The sequence below is a fragment of the Diospyros lotus genome, chromosome 12 (assembly GCF_014633365.1).
Source record: "Diospyros lotus cultivar Yz01 chromosome 12, ASM1463336v1, whole genome shotgun sequence".
NCBI lineage: Eukaryota > Viridiplantae > Streptophyta > Magnoliopsida > Ericales > Ebenaceae > Diospyros > Diospyros lotus.
Window position 1 is genome coordinate 20,515,333 of NC_068349.1, and position 26,351 is coordinate 20,541,683.

The 26,351-nt window shown below is 40.8% G+C and overlaps 1 protein-coding gene across 5 annotated transcripts in view; it reads right to left on the minus strand.

Annotated features, from left to right (window-relative positions):
* Positions 1 to 26,351, minus strand: part of LOC127813912 (DNA cross-link repair protein SNM1) — a 54,815-nt gene that overhangs the window by 9,719 nt on the left and 18,745 nt on the right. For all 5 annotated transcript variants that reach the window (XR_008026248.1, XM_052355041.1, XM_052355044.1 and 2 more), the window contains exons 5-8: positions 13,827 to 14,044; positions 13,622 to 13,735; positions 12,269 to 12,374; positions 11,752 to 11,963 (exon numbers count right to left, since the gene is read on the minus strand). Coding sequence is in view for 4 of the 5 variants with exons in the window: in XM_052355041.1 (XP_052211001.1) it covers positions 11,752 to 11,963; positions 12,269 to 12,374; positions 13,622 to 13,735; positions 13,827 to 14,044 (650 nt within the window). In the remaining variant the exon portion in view is untranslated. The remainder of the gene's footprint in view (positions 1 to 11,751; positions 11,964 to 12,268; positions 12,375 to 13,621; positions 13,736 to 13,826; positions 14,045 to 26,351) is intronic.

Consider the following 26,351-nt stretch of genomic DNA (forward strand, 5'->3'; position numbering starts at 1 on the left):
TCGTAAGAATGTTCGCATCTCAACACCCAATGAGACTTTCAACGGAATTTCCTCCCAAGGATAGAATGGAACCAATCCTTCCTGGGCTGGGGTGTCGGAATTTGAATTAGAACCGAAGATGATGGAAGAAAGCCTGATGGGAAGAGGACAAGGAGTTCAAGCTCACCGGAATCAGCCGAACTTCCCTGTGCCGAAATTAGACATTCCACTTTTCGATGGAGAGAACCCGAGATGGTGGACCAAGAGGTGTGAATGAATGTTCACACTATACCAAGTTCAAGAACAGCAAAAGGTCATCCTGGCATCTGCTTACTTGAATGAGGCGAGGGACGCCTGGTTCCAAGGATGGCTTGCGACCAAAGAAAGGAGTCCGTGGAATGTGTTTGCAAGAGACCTCTGTACGAGGTTTGGAGACAAGAGTTTGAGGGACATGATCGAGGAATTTAACAAGCTCAAACAAGAAGGAACGATGCAGGCCTATCAGCTCAAATTTGAGGAGCTGAGGTCCTTAATGGTCATGCACCAACCCCACTTGACGGAAGAGTATTTTGTGTCTAGTTTTATTAGTGGGTTAGGAGATGAGGTGAGACCAATGGTTAAAATGATGCAACTAGGGATAGTGGAACAGGTTACTGACAATGCAAGGCTGCAAGAAATGACGATTGAAGCGCTAATGAAAAAACAAAGGAACGAAGTTAAGGGGGTAATCACCAGAGGATGGCAGGCAGGAAATAGAGACACTGGAAGGGATACGGGACATGAAGGCAAAGGGGTCTTGGCTTTGCCTTCAACAGTTTCCAATCCTGCTAATGGGGGAAGATTGATAGAGCAAAGGCGTCAGGCGGGACTTTGTTACAAGTGCAGAGATAAATATTTTTTTGGGCATAAGTGTAAAAGGCAACTATTAATATTAGAAGCAAAGGAGGATGAAGAAGAAGAGGTAGAAGGGACTCCAGAAGCGGATGAAGAAGACAAAGGGGAGATTTCTCTACACGCCCTTAAAGGGTCAATCAGCAGTAAGATAATTAAGGTGGAGGGAAGAGCCCGCAATGCTCCGGTCATGGTACTTATAGACAGTGGGAGCACCCACAGCTTCTTGGATGAAACTATGGCCCGAAAGTTAGAGTGTGAGATCTCCAGCTCACACCCTCTATCAGTAACCGTAGCTAATGGAAATAAGGTTGTGAGTCAGTCCTCCTGTGTGGGGTTTTGCTAGGAAATGAATGGTGAAGAATTTGTGGCAGACTTGAGGCTATTGAAGCTGGGGGGTTGTGATGTGGTGCTCGGTGTAGATTGGATGAAGGGGGTCAGCCTTATCAGTTTCGATTTCAATAAAATGGAGATAACTTTTGAGAAGGATGGGAAGAAAAAGACCCTAACAGGCAGTCAAGAGTCAGGGGTGTGTAAGATGATTTCCGGAAAGAAGCTGCAAAGGATGTTTAAAAACAAACTTTCCCAGGTGGCCCAGCTTTTCTCTATACATGCCATAGAATTCACACAAGAACAAGGAGTGCAGGACGAGGAGTTGACAATGGCTGTGAACAGCAGCTCACATGAACCCTGGAAGGTACAAGAACTCGACTCTCTTAACATGCTCTTAATTGAATTTAGGGACCTTTTCTCTGAGCCAACTGCTTTGCCACCCAAAAGATCACTTAACCACACCATTAACTTAAACCCAAATGTTGAGCCTGTTAACCTAAGGTCATACCGCTACCCACCTAGACAGAAGACTGAAATAGAAAAACTCATCAAGGATATGTTACAAAGATCCATCATACAACCAAGCCATAGCCCATTTGCATCTCCTGTATTACTTATCAAAGAGAAGGATGGTTCATGGCAGTTTTGTATCGATTACCGCCAGCTCAACGCCATGACCATCAAGGACAAGTTTCCCATACCTATAGTGGAAGATTTGCTTGATGAATTAAAAAATGCTTATGTTTTCACCAAACTCGACTTAAGATCCGGCTATCATCAAATTAGAATGAGGCCGGAAGACATTCCTAAAACAGCTTTCAAAACCCACCAAGGGCATTATGAATTCATAGTAATGCCATTTGGCCTCACCAATGCTCCCGCAACCTTCCAAGCCTTAATGAACCAGATTTTTTAACCTTATTTTTGCAAATTCATATTGGTTTTCTTTGATGACATTTTGATCTACAACCCCACTTTTGCCCAGCACTTAACCCACCTTAAAACTACCCTTGAGGTCCTTAGATTCAATAAATTGTATGTTAAAAGTCGAAGTGTACCTTTGCACAAAAGCAGGTGGAATATCTTGGGCATATTATATCAAAAACAGGTGTGAGTACTGACCCTAGCAAGGTGGCAGCAATGGTTGCTTAGCCCAGGCCTCAAAATGTCAAGGGGCTGAGGGGATTTTTGGGTCTAACCGGCTACTACCGACGGTTTGTAAAGGATTACAGTGTAATCAGCCGGCCGCTCACCAATCTGTTGAAAAAGGATGGATTTCAGTGGGATTCCAAGGCGGAAGAAGCTTTCAGAGAGCTTAAGCAAGCTATGAGTCAAGTACCTACTTTAGGCCTGCCAAATTTTAGCAAGACGTTTGTTCTAGAAACGGATGCGAGCGCTAAGGGAATTAGGGCAGTGCTGGTTCAAGAAGGAAAGTCGATAGCATTCCTAAGCCAAGCTCTAGCTCCTAGGCATCTTGGGCTAAGTATCTACGAGAAGGAGCTACTGGCGGTATTATTGGCAGTGGAGAAATGGCGACGTTACCTGGAGGGAGGGAGATTTGTGATTAAAATAGACCGTGAAAGTTTGAAATTTTTGCTACAACAAAAGCTGCACACCCAGCTACAAAGGAAGGAGATGACAAAGCTAATGAGATTGGATTATGTTATCCAATATAGGAAGGGGAAGGAAAACCTAGCAGCAGATGCGCTATCTAGGTGCTTTGAGAAAGGAAGTCTAGCTGCAATCACCACCCTCGTTCTTGATTGGTGCCAAGAGGTAGTTGACAGTTACGAAAAGGCTGGAAGAACCAAGGAACTTCTTCAGCAGCTAGTAGTAAGTCCATCCTCAAGACCAGGTTACACTTTGAGCAATGGAGTAATCAGGTACCAAGGGAAACTGGTGATAGGAGAGGATGAGGAGTTAAGGAAGAAAATAATAGAGGCATTACATGCCTCCCCCATAGGGGGACATCAGGAATTGAAAACACCTATCACAAGGTCAAACAATTATTCCAGTGGCCAGAAATGAAAAGGTATGTCAAGGATTTTGTACTAAGCTATGATACTTGCAGGAGATGCAAATCCGAGAATATAGCCAAACCAGGGCTACTGCAGCCTTTGAATATACTTGAGGGACCATGGGAGAGTATCTCAATGGATTTTGTTGAAGGGCTCCCCAAATCTGAAGGAAAAGACTGCATCATGGTGATAGTAGACCGGTTCACCAAATATGGCCATTTCATCGGGTTAGTTCACCCCTACACTGCTCAAGAGGTAGCAAAGGTGTTTTTGGACTAGGTAATCAAGCTATATGGCGCACCAAAGGCCATAGTATCTGATCGCGACAAGATCTTCACGAGTTTGCTGTGGAAGGAGCTGATGGGGTTGCTGGGAGTTAAGCTACATATGTCAACTGCTTACCACCCTAAATCCGATGGCCAAACCGAAAGGGTGAATCAGTGTTTGGAGATGTATCTAAGGTGTTCTTGCTTCCTACAGCCAAGAACTTGGCACAAGTGGCTTCCCATGGCTCAATGGTGGTACAACTCTAGCCACCACAGCTCTATAAAAAGGTCTCCTTTCGAAGCACTCTATGGCTATAAACCACCACTACTACCATCCTTGGGAGACTCTTCCACAGTGGCAGCTTTGGATGTTTATCTCCAGCAAAGGCAGCAAGCTTTACAGGTGCTAAAAAGGGAATTAGCTACTTCTCAGAACCGGATGAAGCAATTTACAGATAGGAGAAGGAGTGAAAGAGAATTTCAGGCGGGAGAATGGGTGTATTTGAAGCTTAAACTAGGTCACCTAGGGGCATTACTGCAAAACCCCAGCTCCAAGTTGAATCCAAGATACTACGGCCCATTTCCCATCACTGCAAAGGTGGGAAATGTAGCATACCGGTTGTAACTACCAGAAGGCTCCAACATCCACCCGATATTCCATGTGGCACTCTTTAAAAAATTGGTAGGGACTCAACCAACAAGTCCTACCCTACCCGACCTTCCTAGTGCCAATGACACTATTAAAGAATTGGTGGCTGTGCTAGATAGAAGGGTGATCGACAAGCACGGGGCCCCTATTCCTCAAGTACTCATTAGGTGGTCTCATCTCCACTCGGATAGCAACACATGGGAATACCTTCCGGACATGCTTCGCCAATTTCCGAGAGTAGCCAACCTCCTCCACATTTCTTGAGGACAAGAAAATTTTGAAGAGAGGGGTAATTGTCATGATCCACATAGCAAGGAAGGGGAGATAGAGTAATTAAATGTAATAGGAAGGGAGTAATAGCTATTAGCATATAGGCAATAGAGTATGCTATAAGGGGGGTACATGTTTGTTGCTGCTTAGGCAGGTTGTACATTCCCTTAGCTGTAAGCGGTTAACCGCACATGGGCAAGGAATCCAGCTATATATTCAACTAATCCTTGCCACGGATGGGTATGAAATATTCTAACAAAATTCTGACATTCTCTCTCTCATTCTCTCTCTGTTCTCTCTTCCTCCCTAATTTCTCCCCCTATCTTCATTCCTTCTCCTTCAAACAGTCCACTGGACGAAAGAATTCTAAGTCAGATCCTCGGGAGTTGACACTCTCAAAGGAATTATGTATTGGATTTATTGGTTGAAACAAGATTAATAGGTGAAAAAGGGTCCAATATTCCAATTGACCTAACAAAAAGTTATGGGACAACCTTAGCAACTAGCCAATTGACAAGGGGAGATACTAAAGGCTAGGTTGCCGATTGATATCTCTCTCCCACACTAGGCTAGACATTGTCTTTACTGTCAGTCTAGTGAATCAATTTATGCACTACCTAACCGAGGAGCATATGCAAGCAGTAAGGAAGATTCTAAGCTATCTAAAGGCTACTCTGGGTAAGGGAATCTTATTCAAAACAAGGACTGATCTAGACATTAAGGGATTTACAGATGTTGACTATATTGGATCCATTACTGATAGAAGAACAACAAGTGGATATTGTGTGTTCCTAAGTGAAAATCTGGTGTCTTGGAGGAGCAAGAAATAAAGCATTGTAGCAAGATCAAATGAAGAGGCAGAATTTAGAGCAATGGCTCTTGGCCGATGTGAGGTACTATGGCTAAGGCTCGGATTTAAAGATCAAAGTCAAGGGTTCAATTGGGTAGTTTTGTGATAACCAATCAGCCATTAGCATTGCCCACAATCCTGTCCATCATGACAGGACAAAACACATAGAAATAGACTAGCACTTTATAAAGGAGAAATTGGATGCAGGTCTCATTCATTTACCCTATGTTCCATTAGAGGAACAAGTGGTTGAAGTGTTGACTAAAGGGTTGACAGTTAAGAGGTTTGGAGATTTAATATGCAAGTTGGAAATGATAGATATACATTCTCTAATTTGAGGGGGAGTGTTAGTTCCCGTGATTTATGAGAGAGGAATGGCGTGTGTGTGAGATTAGAAGCTTCCAAATCTGGTTTAGGATACTTGCCTAAATCAGACTTAGGAAACTTTCCTAAAAGATGTACATATGTATCTTTCCTTTTGTGTGTGATTGGTATTTCCTATGTTGTATTTTTCCTCCTCTATAAGAGAACTCATCGTGTACATATCATAATAAGAAGGATTTATTCAGTTTCAGTTTCTAACATAACCCAATGGAGGAGTAGCAGCAGCTACGAGCAGCCGTTACCAGCATATGCCAAGAGAAGCAAGAGATTGGGTAAGAAGCCAGCAAGGCTGCTGGACTAAGAAGCTGAGATGGAGGAAGTCCGTTTGTAGAAATGTAGGAGTGGCATAGGGGATAATTTGGAAGGCATGATGGTTGTTTTGTGAGCATGCACATGATGTAATAAGGATAGTTATTGGAGTGCACATGGGTTTTTGTTAGCCGTGCAACCATTAATGATCTGGGATCAGCATCAACTTTATGTTAAGCTCAGTAAGAGTGCATTTTGTTAAGACGCCATTGAATACCAAGGTCACATAGTATCTAGGAAGGGGGTGGAACCTGATTCAAAGAAGACTGAAACCATGGTGCTACCACCTACACCCTCAAGCCTGAAACAATTTTTTTCTTAGGCCTTACAAGATACTGTGAAGCTTAGGAAATAAACCTAGCTTTTAATATGTATAAAACCACTTAATAAAATCCATAGACTATACACCTATATATATATACAAATACAATGGGCCATGGGCTCTATCATAGGATTAACCCTAGACTATAACCATATAACTCAACACTCCCCCTCAAGCTGGAGCATATATATCATATGTGCCAAGCTTGCTACAAATACACTCAATTCGAGGACCCCTGAGAGACTTAGTGAAGACATTTGCTAACTGGTCATTGAAATTGACAAAATATGTGGTAATACAGCCAGATAAAATCTTCTCTCGAATGAAGTAACAATCTATCTCGATATGTTTGGTTCTCTCATGAAAGACTGGATTGGAAGCAATATGTAATGCAGCTTGATTGTCGCAAATTAATCTCATCTGTGATATCTCCCCAAACTTGAGCTCCTAAAGCAATTGTTTTAACCAGATAAATTCACACGTTGCTAAGGCCATAGCACGATATTCTGCTTCGGCACTCGACCTAGCAACAACCTCCCGCTTCTTACTTTTCCAAGATACTAGATTTCCTCCAACCAGAACACAATATCTTGAAGTAGACCGTCTGTCAGAAGGAGAACCTGCCCAATCAGCATCAGAATATCCGACTACTCGAGTATGACCTCTGTCCTCATACAATAGTCCTCTACCTAGAGCTCCCTTAATGTACATGAGAATCCGGACTACCGCATCCCAGTGGCTATCACAAGGAGACTGTAAAAACTGACTGACAACACTGACTGAGAAAGAAATATTTGGGCAAGTGATAGTGAGATAATTAAGTTTTCCGACTAGCCTGCGGTATCTTCCAGGATCAGCAAGAAGCTCCCCCTGTCCTGGTAAGAGCTTTACATTAGGGTCCATAGGAGAATCTATAAGTTTACAATCAAGCATCTCAATTTCTTCCAGAATATCTAACACATACTTCTGTTGAGAGATAACAATACCAGAACTGGACTGAGCAACTTCTATGCCAAGAAAGTATTTAAGTAACCCCAAGTCCTTAGTCTGAAAATGATGGAAAAGATGTTTCTTCAACTGAATAATACCATTCTGATCATCACCGATAATAACAATATCATCCACATAGACAACCAAATATATACACCTCCCATGTGATGTGTGTTTATAAAAAACCGAATGATCAGACTCACTACGAGTCATACCAAAGTCTTGAATGACAGTACTGAAACGACCAAATCAGGCTCAAGGAGACTGCTTCAACCCATATAGTGAGCAACGGAGTTTACAAACCTACCCAGACTCCCCCTGAGCAACAAACCCAGGAGGTTGCTCCATATAAATCTCTTCCTGAAGCTCACCATGTAAGAAGGCATTCTTAATGTCCAGTTGATACAACGGCCAGTGGCGCATAGCTGCTATAGAGAGAAACAAATGCACAAATGACATCTTAGCAACAGGGGAAAAAGTGTCACTATAGTCAAGGCCATAAACCTGAGCATACCCTTTGGCAACCAAACGAGCCTTGAGGCGATCAACCTGCCCATTAGGACCCACCTTGACAGTATAGATCCACTGATAGCCAACAAGAGATTTCCCTGGGGGTAAAGGAACCAAATCCCAAGTACCATTGGAATGCAAAGCAGTCATCTCATCCACCATTGCTTATCGCCACCCCGGATCAGAAAGTGCCTCACTAACAGTCTTAGGTACTGTAACAGAGGATAAGGAAGACACAAAAGCACAAAAAGGAGACGAGAGACAGTGATAGCTAAGAAAATTATAAATGGGGTAGGGATTGCAAGAAGAACGTGTACCTTTCCGAAGGGCAATAGGAAGCAAATCCTCAGAAGGCAAGACTGCGGCAGGTGGAGAGACTGGAGCAGGATGTGAGGCAGCAAGAGTTGCTGAAGTAGTAGGAGATGCGGGACAAGGTGCAGGAGCAACATCTCCACCGGGAAGAGCCCGAGGCTGATGACGCCGATGATAAACCTGCAATGGGGTAGAAGAAGGAACAGGGAGAATAGGAGCAGGAGGACTCGCGGGAAGAGGGATGGCCTCAGAAATGGGTTGACACTCGGAATGAGGCAAAGAGTAGAAAGGAGACGACTCAAAAAAGGTAACATCTGCCGAAAGAAAATGGAGGCGAGTGTCAGGAGAATAACACCGATAACCTTTCTGAAGGCGAGAATAACCAAGAAAAATGCACTTGATGAACCAAGCAGACAATTTATCATGACTGGGAGACAGATTATGGACAAAACAAATGCAACCAAAGACACGTGGAGGAAGAATATATAATGGTTGATCAAGAAACAAGAGAGAGTGAGGAATCTGGTGCTGAAGAACCAATGAGGGCATCCTGTTAATGAGATAGCAAGCAACAAGGACAGCTTCAGCCCAAAAGCGAAAAGGGACATGATGATGTAGAATAAGAGTGCGAGCAGTTTCAATCAAATGTCTGTTTTTACGTTCAGCAACTCCATTCTGTTGTGGTGTATATGCTTTAGATTCTATCCTTTATCTTCCTCATTGTCCCTTTAATCTTGTCTCTGTTAGTAAACTTACGCGTGCCTTAAATTGTTCTATCACCTTTGATGATCATTCTGTTACTATCCAGGATCGCGGTACGGGACAGATGATTGGCGTCGGATGTGAGTCGCATGGTCTCTATCATCTCAACCTTCTTGCATCGCCTATTGCTTGCTCAGTGACTGAGTCACCTACTCTTCTCCACAATAGATAAAGGTTGATTGTTCTCAGCCAACCACCTGTAACCCAAATAACCTTGTATTGCTGCCTGCCTCAAGCCCTAAACCTATTCACCCATCAACAGAATTAGTGAACACTGATATAGAAGGAGACTTGAGTCCTGAAAAACCTATTAAGGTATATTCAAGGAGACAAAAACAACTGGATCCTCAAATCATCCAATCGTTAGAACCAAGGACAAGTCCATCGAGTGAAGAAAACAGCAATTTGAATCTGTCAATTGCCATCAAGAAATGGGTAAGGTCTTATGCAAAACATCCAATATCAAATTACCTAACCTATTCCAAGTTATCTCCTCACTCTAAAGCTTTCACTACAACCATGGATGGAGTGTCTATCCTAGGCAATATACAAGAAGCTTTGAGAGACCCAAACTGGAAAAAGGCTGTGATGGAGGAGATGAAGGCATTGGAAAGCAATCAAACATGGGAACTGGTTGATCTACCAAAAACCAAGAAGATTATAGACTGCAAATGGGTTTTTACCATCAAATACAAATCAGATGGAAGTATAGACCGCTATAAAGCAAGGTTAGTTTCTCGAGGGTACTCTCAAACCCATGGGATAGATTATGAGGAAACCTTTGCTCCGATGGAAAAACTAAATTCAATTAGGGTGCTTCTATCTATTGCTGTAAATTTAGACTGGGAGTTGTTCCAATTCGACATCAAGAATGCATTCCTAAATGATGAGTTGGAAGAGGAAGTATCTATGAAGATTCCACCCGATTTTGAGGATCAAGGAGCAATTGGCAAGGTATGCAAATTACATAAATCTCTTTATGGTTTGAAACAATCCCCTACAGCATGGTTTAAGAAGTTCAGCTCAACTTTGAAACAATTTGGCTATAAGCAAGGTGAGGCTGGCCATACTCTATTCATTAAAACTGGAGATGGAAAAAGATGCATCTTAATAGTATATGTGGATGACATTATCATTACAGGGGATGATATTAATGAAATGACATCCCTAAAACAGAGACTAAAAGAAGAGTTTGAGGTAAAAGACTTGGGAAAAATGAAATACTTTCTAGGGATGGAAGTAGCAAGGAGCAAAGAAGGCATGATAATATCCCAGAGAAAGTATACACTTGATCTTCTAAAAGAGACAGGAATGCTTGGGTGCAAACCAAGATATACTCCACTAGAAAGAAATTGGAAGTATGAAAGAAGGGATGATGATCCACCAATTGACAAAGGAAAGTATCAACAGCTAGTTGGAAGATTAATTTATCTCTCGTTGACACGGCCAAACATAGCTTATTCAGTGAGCATCATAAGCCAGTTTATGCATGCTCCAACTCAACAACATTTGATGGCAGTTTATCACATTTTGAGATACCTAAAAGGCACACTGAGGAAGGGATTGATGTTCCAAAAGACTAATGAAAGAGGTGCTAAAGGTTTTTCTGATGTAGATTGGGCAAGCTCAGTTATTGACAGTCGATCTACATCAGGCTTCTGTACAAAATTATGGGGAAACTTAGTTACATGGAGAAGTAAGAAGCAAATAGTTGTGGCAAGAAGTAGCGCAGAAGCAAAATTTAGGGCAGTTGCCCAAGGGATTTGTGAACTAATTTGGGTAGTGAGACTAATGGAGGATCTACAAATGCCTCTAACCAAACCAACGAGGCTATATTGTGATAGCAAGTCAGCCATAAGCATTGTTAACAACCCGGTACAACATGATAGGATGAAGCATGTTCAGATTGATCGAAGTTTCATCCAATGAGAGATTGAAGAGGGAGTTATAGTGCTGATATATATTCCCACAGCATATCAAGTAGCAGAGGTTCTCACCAAATCCATGGCAAGACCAGGTTTCGAGACTCTCATTGACAAGCTAGGAATGAGAGATATCTATTCTTAGGCTTGAGGGGGGGGGGGTGTTGGAGAGTCCTAGCTGCTAAGGAGTTATCAGAAAAGAAGAAGCCGTAGCTGATATACAGCAAGAGGAAACTAATCCAGTGAAGATAAGGGATCAAGTGCAGTGAAGATAAAACTCCTAAAAATCAGGATAAATAATAGGAGAAGATAGGAGTAAAAAATAGCAATTACCTTGATTAATTTGTACTCTAAAATCTGTTGTATTTTATCTCCTAAATAGAAGGACTAGATAGCATAGAAACTTGTATAAGTAGAGATTCCTATCTTTGAATGAAAGTATCGAGACTTTTCATCTCATTGCTCGATCCAAATCTTAGGTTCCTGGTTTAGGAACCGATTGTGTTCAAGGATTATAATTCAGGAATTTCATGACTCACCAATTGGTGGGCATGCTGGAATTACTAAGACTTTCAAAAGAATAGCAGTAGTTTTTATTGGCCAAACATAAAAGGGGATGATCACAAGTTCTATTTAAATGAGAGAGTAAGGCTACTTAATCTTACCCTTCCTAGAGTTATAGTGGTGAGAGCCTTTTTTCTCTAAACCCCTAAGTTTTTAACTCAAATAGATTACGTCTCTATGTTTACACCTTGCTTCAAAAGGATATAATTCCTTTCCTAGCCCTTTCACTTGTTGAACACTAACATTTCTCCACATCCAGTTTAGCAAAATAAGTTTACCTACCTCATTCCTTTGGCATAAAAATTGTGAACTTCCACACACTAATTCTTTTTGGATTTGTCAAAGTTTAAGCAAATGCTATATGAAACCGCAGCCTTATAAACTAGCTCTATAAAATAATGTACTAAGTTGCAACCTTACCGCATATTGGTTAGATATACATTTCAGTCTTTTGTAGCTAGCGAGTGTCCACATAGGCACAACATGAATGTGGCTCTCGTGTTCATTTAATGTGAACCACTGCATATCTTCCATAGTAAGCCCCAAGCATTCCAAAACACGCAGCTTGTCTGCAGTGATATAGACTTTCTTGCGCAATACACGAGCGACCTCTACAAAGAGTCTTTCCTTTCCTGTTAAGATGAAAAAAATACCCTTAGAGCGCAGGGGAAAAAGAGAGAAAGTAGTGACATTCAGAAGATACTATCAGAACAAACGGTTTACAAATACAAACCTCCAGAATCTTAAACTACCTTCTCAGTAAAAAAAGCAGTAATATTCTTAAATACAGAGACATCATGTGAAAGGAAGAAAACATATGATTTCCTTTCTACTGTGGGAATATATAAGACTTTGAATAATAGGAAAACTGAACAAAGGACAAGGTTTCATCATATTGGTGTGCTGGGAGGAGAAACAGGCAGGTAGTAAACTTTACCAATTGTGTAACTACCAATCAAAAAAAGAGTTTTTGGGTTGAAAACTTCAGCTTGAATGGCCTCAATGACAAACTGAATTACAACCTCCTGCCTTGGGAAGTCATACTGCAAGAGACAGTGAATACCCGTCAATTTTGGAACCACACATGGAAATTACCCAGTTTTATGTTAATTACAAAATGCAAACAGATTATCAAATTACAAAAATATATTAGAAAAGAAAAAACTTAGTATATGTCAACTTTTCTCATTATGGGTTTGGCAAATTGCTGAATGTGTTCTTGAGCTACTAATACAGATAACTAACATAAAATCCAAGATGATTATGCTACCTGCAAGCAAGATATATCTGAAAATCAGAAAAGGCACTTACTGCATATGATTTGCAAATATTATGACTCAATAATGGCTATGGCATGTCATACAACTTTCTTGAAAAATAATATGCATAGATGGTCCAGCTGAATGAGGGGCTGCACCAAATGCCCATGTCTCACGTAAGGGCATGTTAAATTAAAAAAGATGAACTTTTAAGTTAACTGTCAAGCAATTCAGCTCTTCATTTGCTAGCCAATTTTGTCGGGCCAGCCCCAAGAATTTTTATGGACAGAAATATTACGTAGACCTGGGTATGAAAATGTGGTATGGATCTTGGGATAGTGAGATATACATATACATATATATCAGAAAGTTGGATCATTGTTACAAGAAAAATCTAATATCTTGGCAATTTATCAATTCACGAGGTTATTCCAGAACACAGTACACCATTTCATGCCAAAAATGATGAATTTGAGTGATATGAAGCAATTTCTGCATGTCTAAGATTTTGTTTTATGATGTTATTGATTAGAAATGCACTTAAAATCAAATGTAATTTAAGGAACAAAACAAGATTTTTGACTTACATTCATGTGAACAACTCAAAATTTTCTTTACCATCAAATATGAACTTTGCTTCTTTAAACATCATTAATACTAGGAGAATCCAAGCAAATAATTTAATATAAGCCATGGACACACTTTCAATACTCTTGCCTTCTCATGTCCTATGGACATGAATACAATAGGGCAAAACGAGTCCATGAAACATTGGAAGAAAATAAATTGATACCCATGCAGTAACTATGCATGTGTCATCTTTTCTGGTTAGGTCCGGGCTTATGATTATTAGAGAGAGTTTGAAACAAGTTCGGTCCAATGATGCAAACATGCTTACTAAGCCACAAATGAGCCATGAAAAATCTCTTACAAGCAAGCTTAGCTTGTATGGAGCCACAAGTCCATGTGAAACAGGGCATAAGGGGCATGATGACTTGACATACAGAGCTTCTATCTATTTACTGATTTACCTTAGGGTTACAGTAGGTAGTGTCAAGTATGAGAGTTTGGATGTGACATGTCTGCAACACAGGTGTCTTTGCCATTTCCTCGCAAAATCGAAAATCTCCAGTGTGTAAAACAGCCTATAGGGGTGAGAAAATGTGTGATAATTTAAAAATAACAAATATATGAAAGAAAAACAATTGTACAATTTCTCAAGTGAATGCCACACACCTTACCATTGGGTGGTTCAAATAATACTATGATGGAACCTGGGCAGTGATTTGCATCAAAGCATGTCACATCAATTCCAGCAATACTTATCTTCTTGTTGAGGGGTAAAACTTGTATTTTGTCCCAAGGGATCCCGATTTTCATATTTACAAGTTTTGCTGTGATAAGGGAGCAGTAAACCTTTCCATGAGAAAAGGACCTGGTAAGACCTTGGTAATCTGTGAAAAGAAATAGGCTAAGAGCTTGAGCATTGAAATGATAACCCATGGTATTGTTATAGGCAAAGCAAAGGGTAATAGATACAACAATCTAGAGTTCTAATTCTAGCACTTCAATCATAGGAACTTATTTTGACTGAGAATTACTGCCACAAGTGTTAATTACTAGCGGCCATAGATCTCAAATACATTTTCTACAGAATCTACAACAGATGTTACTCATGCCTAGACCTTAAAAAGCATATTGTCAACTGTAATTATCACAGAAAGTTCAATTCTGCTCCTTTGTCAGTGATCCTAGACTCAGCAGGTTGATTGCAATTGAATACTTAATGAAGAGCATAAGTAGGCTGCTTAGTTTCATCCCTGAAGCTCACCCTATAATTCTAGCCAGAGCCAACCCTGGGCCAGGGCTACAGCCCAGGTCCCACAGCTGAGAGGGGCCCAAATTTTTTTTTTAAACTTATGTATATATGTGTATAAAAAATTAACAAAAGAAGTTGCTGCTTGTACCCTGTCAAAAGAAGATTTCATTGCTATTTTTATTTTGTTGGTACATGTGATGATTGTTTTTGCTTCGATTAATTGTGAAGGATGAAAGTAGGGGTGTCAGCAGTTCGGATTGGTCCGGTTCTATAAGAATCCAGTAACTGAACAATTTTTAATAGTTTAGAAAAAATAAAAACCGTAACCGAACCATTACATATATAAAACCAAACCATGACCAATCCGTCACATCGGACCGATTTCAATTCGATTTCAGTTCTATCCAATTAACATTTAGCTTCTAAACATTTTTGCAAAATATGAAATTACAAACAAATTTGTTAATTAAAATAAACCCATAACTTCATTAATGCTTCAAGTCTTGAAGTAAAAGTAGAACAAAATAATTCATAAACTATCTCATCAAATGAGATTACATTGACCATTTAGTATAGCAATAGTGCATAAGAGCCTAAAAATAAAAGAGTTCATAAATCTCACTAGTTTCTTAAGAAGTGATACTATTTATGCATATGTATATATATATATACCCAAAAAATTATAATATATATAAGTATAATATTGGTTCCAGTTCGGTTCGAACCATGGTTTGAAAAAAAAAAAACCAGTAACCAAACCAAATATATCGATTCTTAATTTTTTAGAACCAGAATCTAACCATAGAACCAATCCAAAAGGCACAATTCGGTCCAATTTGGTCTTGTTCATCGGTTTTCGGATATTTTTTGACAACCCTAGATGAAAGGAAGATTGATCAAATCAAGAAATGCTTACGGAGATTCGGGAGGAAGCATATAGACTCAAATATGTAGTTTTCATTTTTTTATGTAATATTTACAATACAGGGTACTCTTTTTCCTTCGATTGGGGTTTTGTCCTATTGGGTTTTCCCCAAACAAGGTTTTAATTAGGCCCCAAATTATTCTTCCTTATCTTTTGTAAAGTCTTATAATTTTAATAAAATTAATTAATTGATAATTTTTATTTTTTTAATTTAATTTGTATAAAGGGGCACACTTGAAAAAATTTGCCTCGAGCCTCAAAAAACCCAAGATCGGCTCTAATTCTAGCAGCTATGTACTTGAGTGCCTTGAGTGGGCTATTTTTTCAGCTTTAGGTATTTCAGTATAAGGATAAACAAGAAACAAACGAGCTAAGCAAAATTAATGTAAAAGTAAACAAACACTTTCTGTTATTTTAGCAAGAGTTAATGAGGAGCGATGCAGGAGCAGTTTCTTTTTTTTTTTTTTATTAGTGTTTTTATTTTTTTTATTTGTTTAATTATGCCTAGTATTTAGGTTATTAGGTTTTAATACTTTTTTATTTATTAGTTTTAATAAGTAGTCATGTGACTAGCATGTGTTTTTTTTTTAAAAAAAAAAAAAGAGAGATTCCTTAGATTAGATGGATTTGTTGTGATCAAAAACTAAGATTCCTATGTGATCAAGGATTAGTAACCTAATATAAATAGTCTTTTAAGAGACTTTGTGGGAAGCCATTTTATTCATTTTCAACATTGAGGTTTTCTTAAACCCTAATTTTAAGATCTCCATTCCACAATTGCTCATAGCTTTTTGCACAATTTGTGCACTTGTTTTTGCTGATCCTTCCTCCTATATTGCATCAAATTGGTATCAGAGTGACACAATCCTATAGTTGTGTTAGGATTTTCAGCTTTGAGCAATGGTTGAACATGCTAGAGGACTTGGAAGAGAAAACATATAAGGCGAAGAAACAGAATTGGCAGCGATGCAGCCTACGATTGAAGATTTGTCGCAAGCTGTGCATGATTTACAGTGACAGGAATGTGTGGGACAACATATGGAGATTCCAGAAGGTGACCACAACCCTTTTAACATCCCGGAAGGTGGTCTTGAAGGAGAACTTGATGGTGGAGAAGATTAAAACCCCTTTCATGATGCTGGAACCTCAGATTTTGTGGCATGAGGCAGATTGGAAGGGAGGTAGGCACATGCACTTGATTTGTCCGGTGGTGGAATAAAAAAGAAGTCTCTGATTTTTAGGGAAGGATGCCTGCTGAGTGCTGAGGATTATTTAGATTGGGAAGCTAGAGAATTACTTTTAGCGAAAGCCTATGGCCAAAGACAGGAAGGTTCTTTTTGTGAAGCTGAAATTAGAAGGTACTGCTCTTCAATGGTGGAAGAGAGTTCTAGAGCTTAGCACCCAATGGAAGCCAAAATTCAGACTTGGAAGCATGTGAAGGCTAAGATGAAGAAGCAATTTTTTCCTACTGATTATGCATTGGAGTTACATGAGAGATTTCATTCCTTGAAGCAAAAGGCGATGAAGTGGAGGAGTACACAACTGAGTTCAATAATATATCAATTCGTGTTGGGTTAAATGAAACCAATGAACAGATGAGATGGGACTTGTTCACTTGTTTAACCTTGAGATGCTCAACACTATGCTATAATGGTTGAGAATGGGTAGCTTGTTATGGTGCTAGGTGTCCTTTAATGACTTGAGGCTGCTGTGTCAAGTCCCAAGGTTCCACCTTCTGTCCAAGGCTGGAAAAGTGTCCAAACAGCTTCAAGAAAGGACCTAACAAGCAATTGTTTTGGAAGAACAACCTCTAGAGTTGTTGGGGGTTCAAGTCACAATGAGAAAGGAAAGGAAATCATCTGTGCTTTGGAGCTTCAAAAGATGATGGTAGCAACCTTACACAATCGGCTCTTCAATGTTTCAATTGTGATGACTTGGGTCATGCTTCTTATTCTTGCCCTCAACGTCAAGTTAATTTACTAGAAGCAAAAGCTAAGCAAGGAAAAGACATTGACGAACATATTTATGATGAATATGTTGAAGATGAGGAGGAAATTGACTTCTTACTTGTACAAGGTGAAAATCTTGTTGTCCGATGGGTTTTATTTACTCCTAAGGTGGTGGAACAAGAAGATTGGAGAAGACACAACATATGTCACACCAAGGTAACTTGTGGAGGAAAGGTTTGTGATGTTGTTATTGATAATGGTAGTGTGGAGAAAATTGCATCAAAGGAAGCAGTGGAAAAGTTAAAACTTGCCATGGAAAGCATCCCCAACCCTACAAAATCTCATGGATTAAAAAAGGACAATGAGATACCTGTCACTTCAAGATATTTGGTTCAATTTAACATGGCTGTGTTTACAAGGATGAGGTATGGAGTGATATCTTACCAATGGATGCTTGTCATGTTTTATTGGGTTGTCCTTATCTATTTGATCGTGATATGGAACATCGCACCAAGCGGAACACCACTTTCTACATGGGTAATAAGAAACTTACATTGCAAGCCATAAAGGATGAACCTATGAAAGCTACCAAAGGGGACAGGTTAGTTATTTTCTCAAGCCTAACTACTTTGAGAAGGTGAATAGAAGAAGTTTCATATCCACCACAAGTGATAGCATTGCTTGATGAGTTTTGCAGATATTGTGAGCCAAGACTTGCCTAAAAGGTTACCACCAATGAGAAGCATACAACATGCAATTGATCTAATTCCAAGGGTTGCTTTACCTAAACAAGCCACATATCGCATGCCACCAAAGCATAGGGTTGAAATGTGCTGCCAAGTGGAAGACCTAATTACTAGAGGGTTGGTGTGGGAAAGTAAAAGTCCTTGCATCGTGCCTACATTACTTGCTCCAAAGAAGGGTGGGTCATGGAGAATGTGTGTGGACAACCAAGCAATCAATAAAATCACAGTTAAGTATAGATTCCTAATTCCACGGCTAGATGAAATGTTGGACCAACTTGTCAAGTCAATGGTGCTGTCTAAGATTGACTTGAGAAGTGGTTATCATCAAATCCAACTCGAGTGGTGACAAATGGAAGACAACTTTTAAAACTCCAAATGGCTTATTTGAATGGCTAGTAACGTCTTTTGGCATTTCCAATGCCTCAAGCACTTTCATGCACGTAATAACTGAGGTATTAAGACCTTTCCTAGGTTCTTTCAGCGTGTTTTTTGATATTATATTAATCTATAGTTGCAATGAGTATGAGCACCTACATCATGTTAGAAAGGTCATGGTAGTTCTTAGATGTGAAAGGTGTTCTTTTGTGCGACCATGTAGTGTTCTTGGGTTTTACTGTTTCAGCTTTACGTTTGAAGCTAGATCTCAAAAAAAAATTAAAGCCATAACTAAGTGGCCTACACCTCAATCCATTGAAGATGTCCGTAGTTTTCATGGTTTGGCTTCTTTTTACCAAAGGTTTTTTCATAACTTCAATGCTACCATGAGTCCTATCATCAATGCTAACATGAGCCTTATCACATAATGCCTTAAAGGGGAGACATTTACATGGACTAAGAAGGCAAAAGAAGCTTTCAAACATATCAAGAAAACCATGACTCAAGCTCTTTGTGGTGGAGTGTGATGCATCACAAGTAGGGTTAGGAGTCGTTCTTAGCCAAGAGGGTAGACTTGTTGCTTTCTTTAGTGATAACTTGTCCTATACAAAACACTGATATTTGACCTATGACTTGGAGTTTTATGCTTTGATTTGTGCTCTTCATCATTGGCAAAATTATTTGTTATATGGGGATTTTGTGATGTATTCAGGTCATGAGGCACTTCGGTATTTGAATTCCCAAAAGAAACTCAATCCAAAACATGAAAGGTGGCATGCTTTTCTACAACAATTCTCTGTCACGGCTATGGCCAATTTTACATTTAGCTTCAGTCTCATTTCTGTTTGTTTTAATATGTTCTGTTGTATTTTCATTATTGCATTTATATTCCAGCTAATAGTTATATTCTAGCTAACAGATTTTGTTAGCTATAGAAGGCCACGTGTAAAGGCCTTAGGAAAAGACAAAACATTCCGTTGTAACCGCTGGGGAGGGAAGGATCCGCTACATCTACTCCCACCTGGTGCGCCTATATGTACTACTCCCATTCCACAGGAGGTGGTTATGAAAAGATTGAATACTAAAATCATTCTGTTTCTCTCTATCTCTCCCTCGCATCCTCCAATTCTCTCTCTAATCCTCTATTCTTTCTACCTTCTCACTCGACTCCCTACTGTCATTTCCTTTCTAAACCACCGAGCCTAGGTTAGCTCATTGCCACGGTTGCCTAGAACCGTGACAATTTGGTATCAAAGCATCGATTCTGGCCGAAACTTGTAGAAGCTTATGGCAGACAGTACCCGCATGAAGAATATGGAATCACAGTTGCAACAAGCCAACTCGTCCATGATCGAGGTCCAGAGACGCGTCGACCAGCTGGAGCTGGGGAATGGTCGCAACCATGAGGCGATCATAGCAATGGACCACAAGCTGGAAGGAGCGATAGACGGCGTGGAAAGAAGGCTGGATGGAACGCTAGTCCAGATGTGAGAAGAAATGGCACAAATGCGAGAGGAACTCGGGACGCAACTTCAGCAATTCATGCTGATGTTCACTCGCCTAAATTCGGTGAGCATGGCCCCGGAATTCCCTCCTAGAGATAGAACCGAACCCCTCTTAAGGAATGATAGAACAGAACACCGACCAAAGACCCCAGATATAGGAGGGGAACAAGATGGAGAGGGGGCGACGATGCTGCACAGGGGTCGCATGGAGCAGGCACCTCGACAACAGCCGAGATTTCCTATGCCCCGATTGGAGATACCCATATTTGAAGGGGATAACCTGTGTTGGTGGGTGAGAAAATGCGAAAGTGTTCGAATGGTATGACATTCCGGAGGGTAGAAGGGTGACCTTAGCTGCCGCTTACTTCAATGATGTAGTAGATGCATGGTATCAAGGGTGGACTAGCGTAAGGAACCATCCTACATAGGGTGAATTCACTGAGAAATTATGTGAGAGATTCGGGGAAAGAAGTTTGTCTGATATTGTTGAAGAATTCAACAAACTCAGACAGGTGGGGGAGTTAAACGCTTACTTGAAAAGGTTTGAGGAGCTTAGATCTATTATGAGCAGCCATGACCCACATCTCTCGGAGGCCTACTTCGTGTCCAATTTCTTAAGTGGACTAAGTGAGGACCTCAAGCATATGGTCAAAATGATCAGACCCCGAACAGTGGAGCAAGCGGTGGAGTGCGCGAGGCTGCAAGAGATGGTGGTGGAGGCCTTGATGAAGAAGCAAAGGCAGCAAAGTAAGGCTATGACAGCAGGGACCTCTCATCAGGGAGGCAGAGGATCTAACCGAGAGTGGACAGTCAGTAATCTCGGAGCTAAACTGCCGGGTGTACCCCAGGCCATGGGGAGGTTTAACGAACAAAGGAGGCAACTAGGTTTGTGTTTCAAGTGTGGGGATAAGTACTTCCCAGGGCACCAATGTAGGAGACAAATTCTCCTACTGGAAAGAGATCCAGGAGAGACAATAGAAGAGGTAGAAGATGTTGCTGAGAGTGAAGAGTTGGGGGAGGAAGGCAACGGAGAAATATCACTCCACGTGTTAAAAGGAGTGACCAACAACAAGATAATTAAAGTCGAGGGAAAAGTGAAGGATAAGAACCTGATGATCTTGATAGATAGTGGAAGCACTCATAGCTTCCTGGATGAAGGCACCGCAAGGAGATTGAGAAGCCCACTCTAGGATACTCCACCCCTTAGTGTGACAGTGGCTAATGGGGGTAGAGTGATTAGCAACTCAACTTGCCCAAGATTTATTTGGGAGATGCAAGGGGAAGAGTTCGAAGCTGACCTCAGGCTTCTACAACTGGGGGGCTGTGATGTGGTTTTAGGGGTTGACTAGATGAAGGAAGTCAGCCCCATCAGTTTCGACTTTAACCATATGGAAGTATCTTTTGAAAAATGAGGGAAAAAGATGACACTCAAAGGAGGGCGAGAAACGGGAGCCTGCAAGATGATGACAGGAAGGAGCCTACAACGAGTCCTTCGGCACAACTGGAGTAAACTGACTCAATTGTTTTCGATTGTAGCGGTGGAGGAGGGGCAGGAGACAATGAGGACCGGGGAGCTCACCCTATCCATCAGCAGCCTGCACAGAGAAGTTGGTCAGGTACACTCTAACCACCTTATTAATGAGTTGTTGGTAGAATTTGGGGACTTATTTGTTGAGCCTAATACCTTACCACCCAACCGAGACTTAGACCACTCCATCCACCTCAAACCAGACTCCGAACCAGTAAATATCAAGGCTTACCGGTATTCACCCATACAGAAAACAAAGATCGAAAAGATGGTAAAAGAAACGCTAAACCAATCCTTTATAAGGCCTAGCCACAACCCCTTTGTCAGTCCTTCTAGTCAAGAAGAAAGACGGAACTTGGCGTTTTTGTGTAGACTACAGACAATTGAATGCCCTCACCATAAAAGATAAGTTCCCCATACCCCTGATAGAAGACCTAATGAATGAACTGCATAATGCCACCATTTTCTCCAAGCTCGATCTTAGATCGGGCTATCACCAAATCAAAATGAAAGCTGAAGATATCCACAAAACTGCCTTCAGAACTCACCATAGACATTTTGAGTTTCGGGTGATGCCTTTTGGGCTCACCAATGCACCAGCTACCTTCCAATCCCTCATGAACCAAATATTTGAACCTTATTTGAGAAAATTTGTATTAGTCTTCTTTGATGACATTCTCGTTTATAGCCCAAACCTCGAACAGCAACCAACTTTTCATAAAAAGGTCTAAGTGTTGTTTCGGCCAAGATTAGATGGAATACTTGGGCCATATAATATCAGGGGAAGGAGTAAGGACAGACCCAAAGAAAGTAAAGGCCATGATCAACTAGCCCAAACCCGCGAACTTGAAGGCTCTAAGAGGGTTCCTCGGCCTCACGGGATATTATCGACTGTTTGTTAAAAGGTATGGCATCATCAGCCGCCCCCTAACTGATTTGCTGAAGAAGGGGAATTTCAAATGGGGAGAGGAGGCTGAAGCAGCCTTCGAGAAGCTTAAGAAGGCAGTGAGCACAGTGCCGGCTTTAGGGTTACCAGATTTTAATGAACCCTTTGTACTGGAGACAGATGCTTGTGGAGTTGGTGTAGGGGCAATCCTAATGCAGAAAGGTAGGCCTCTGGCATTCTTAAGCCAAGCTTTGAGCGCCAGGAACTTGGGATTGAGCATATATGAGAAGGAATTCCTAGCAGTCTTGATGGCAGTTGAGAGGTGGAGACACTACTTAGAAGGGGGTAAATTCATCATCAAAACAGATCATGAAAGCCTAAAATTTTTACTATAGCAGAAGCTACAAACTCAACTACAAAAGAGAGGCATGGCCAAGCTGATGGGGCACGACTATTCCATACAGTTCAGGCGAGGAAAGGAAAATATAGCTACAGATGCACTATCAAGGTGCCAAGAGGAAGGCAGCTTGGCAACTATTACTACAATAGTTCCCGAATGGTTTCAGGAGGTGGTTGACAGCTATGTCGACGATGAGCAGATTGTGGAGCTAATGGAGAGGCTGGTGATGGAACCTAATGGGGCTGGAAACTATACTCTAAAGGAAGGGATGTTGTGGTTTAAAGGCAAGTTGGTCATAGGGAGCAAGGGAGACCTTAAGCAGAAGATTTTACAGTCATTGCATGACTCACCTGTGGGAGGGCATTCGGGGATCCAAAATACCTACCTCCGAGTTAAGCAGTTGTTTTATTCGCCCAAGATGAAGGCAGACGTAAAGAACTTTGTGTTGGCATGCGATATATGCAAGAGATATAAACTGGAGAGCGTAGCCTACCCGGGCCTCTTACAACCTCTTCCAGTGCCGGATCGAGCTTGGGTTAGTGTCTCTATGGACTTCATCGAGGGGCTACCTAAATCAGAAGAGAGGGATAGTATTTTGGTTGTAGTGGATCGGTTCACGAAGTTCACACAGTTTATAGGGCTTGCTCACCCTTACACAGCCAAGGAAGTGGCTAGAATGTTTATGGACAGAGTAGTATCACAGCATGGAGTGCCAAGCACCATCATATCAGACCACGACAAAGTGTTCACAAGCCATTTCTGGCAAGAATTGATGAGATCTATAGGGATTAAGCTCAATATGTCAACAGCATATCATCCCCAATCAGATGGGCAGACTGAGAGAGTCAACCAGGTGCTGGAAACCTACCTAAGGTGCACATGTATACAGCAGCCCAAACACTGGCATAGGTGGTTGGCATTGGCATAATGGTGGTATAATACCACCCACCATACATCTTTAAAAATGTCCCCCTTCGAGGCACTGTATGGATGTCCACTGCTGCTATTACCGGCCACTGGAGGGCATGCAATAGAGAAATCGGTGGAAGAATACCTACAACAAAGGAGGATAGTCTTGCAACAACTAAAGCAAGAATTGGCATCGGCCCGGAATAGGATGAAACAGTATGCTGACAAAAGAAGAAGTGACCCTCACCTAAAGGCCCTTAGCCAAGAGGCAGTAACCAAGTTGAGCCCTCGATACTTTGGACCATTCAATATAGCAAAAAAAATAGGTAAGGTGGCCTACAGACTCCAACTACCCGAAGGCTCTCACATACACCCTGTCTTCCATGTATCCTTACCGAAGCGATCAACCGGGGTGGAGTTGGTAGACACGGTCTTACCAGCACCGTGTGGGGATAAAGAAGGTCCTATGGAACCAGAAGCTATTATAGACAAAAGGGTGATCCACAACCAAGGGGCCCCTCTAATTGAAGTGTTAGTGAAGTGGAACCAGGGAAGTAACAAGGACAACTCGTGGGAATATCTACCAGGCTTACTCCAACGTTTTCCAAGGACAGCAAGCCTACTCAGCATTTCTTGAGGACAAGAAATGTTCCGGGGGGGGGGGGGGAAATTGTCACGGCTATGGCCAATTTTACATTTAGCTTCAGTCTCATTTCTATTTGTTTTAATATGTTCTGTTGTATTTTCATTATTGCATTTATATTCTAGCTAATAGTTATATTCTTGCTAACAGATTCTGTTAGCTATAGGAGGCCAGGTGTAAAGGCCTTAGGAAAAGACAAAACATTCCGTTGTAACTGCTGGGGAGGGAAGGATCCGCTGCATCTACTCCCACCTGGTGCGCCTATATGTACTACTCCCATTCCACGGGAGGTGGCTATGAAAAGATTGAATACTAAAATCATTCTGTTTCTCTCTATCTCTCCCTCGCATCCTCCAATTCTCTCTCTAATCCTCTGTTCTTTCTACCTTCTCACTCGACTCCCTACTATCATTTCCTTTCTAAACCACCGAGCCCAGATTAGCTCATTGCCACGATTGCCTAGAACCGTGACATTCTCTTTCACTTTAAAGGTTAAATCTAGGGAATCTAATAGAGTGGTTAATGCACTTAGCAAACATGGTTTCTTGTTGGCTACTATGCATGCTCAAGTCATTGGCTTTGAGGAGCTGAAAAATCAAAACCAAGAAGATTCTAATTTCAGCCAAGTAATGAGAAATTTGCAAGGGCCAACCTTGGAGTCATCCAATCCTTTTGTTGTGCAAGACGGACACTTATTTTGAGATAATCAGTTATGCATTTCAGAAGGTTCTTTACATGAACAAATCATTCGAGAACTTCATGAACATCTTGGGCAAGATAAAACTTTGGCAATGCTGAGTGAACGTTTCTATTGGCCAGAGATGAACTAGGATGTTGAGAGATTGGTGAAGCAATGCAGTGGTTTGCATACACCCTTATCACTTGCTACTTTCCCTTAGATTCATCTTAACATGGACTTTGTTCTTGGGTTGCCTAAAACTACTAGAGGGCATAATTCTATCTTTGTGGTGATTGATCGATTTTCAAAAATGACTCGCTTCATTCCTTGTTCAAGAACTATCGATGCATCACGTGTGGCTGAATTGTTCTTCAAAGAAATAGTGCATTTACATGGGATTCCCACTGCTAATGTGTCAAACAAAGATGTGAAATTTATGGGGCACTTTTGGTATTCTTTGCAGAGGAAGTTGGGGGAACTCAATTGCATTATTCAAGCACTTGTCATCCACTAACAAATGGGCAAACTGAAGTGGTGAATAGGCGTCTTGGTAATTTGTTGAGATGTCTAGTCAATGATTATGAAAAAGTTTGGGATACAATCCTTCCCCTTGCTGAATTCGCTTATAACAATTCAGTGAACAGCACTACTAAGAAGACTTCCTTTGAAGTTGCTTATGGTCACAAGCCTAGACATGTGTTAGATCTTGTATTGTAACCACAAGAAGTTCGTATTAGTAAAGATGCAAAAGCTTTTGATAATCATATTTGAAGAATCCATGAACAGGTACATGTTGCCCTTAAATCTAGCAATGAACTTTATAAGGAAAACACTTATCAATGTCAGAGATTCAAAGAATTCTTCAAATGTGATCCAAGTTTTGGTGCATCTTAGAAAAGAAGGGTTTCCCAAAGGAACTTATCATAAGCTCAAGTCTAGAAAAATTGAACAATGCAAGAGTTTGAAAAATATTAGCTCCAATGCTTATATGGTAGAGCTTCTAGATGATCTTCAAAGCCATCCCATTTTTAATGTTGTTGATTTATTTGATTTCTATGGATTTGATGCAGAGAATGCAAAGCTACCACCAAGGAATGGGTTAATCAATTGCTGAAGAAACCAAGAGAAGTTATATAATAGTGCTTGACATGAAATAGGCTCGTTGTCAATGAGGCAATCTTTGTTGTCGATTTCTTGTAAAGTGGTTGGGCAAACCTCCAATAGAAAGCACTTGAATATCTGAAGAAGAATGCAGAAAATTGATCCTCGCATTTATGATCAATACATCCAAGTTTTCTCATTAGAGCAAAGTCTCTTTCCAGAAGATTAATGCAAGAGAATTTTTTTTCTTTTGTTATTAGTGTTTCTATTTTATTTTTATTTATTTAATTATGCAT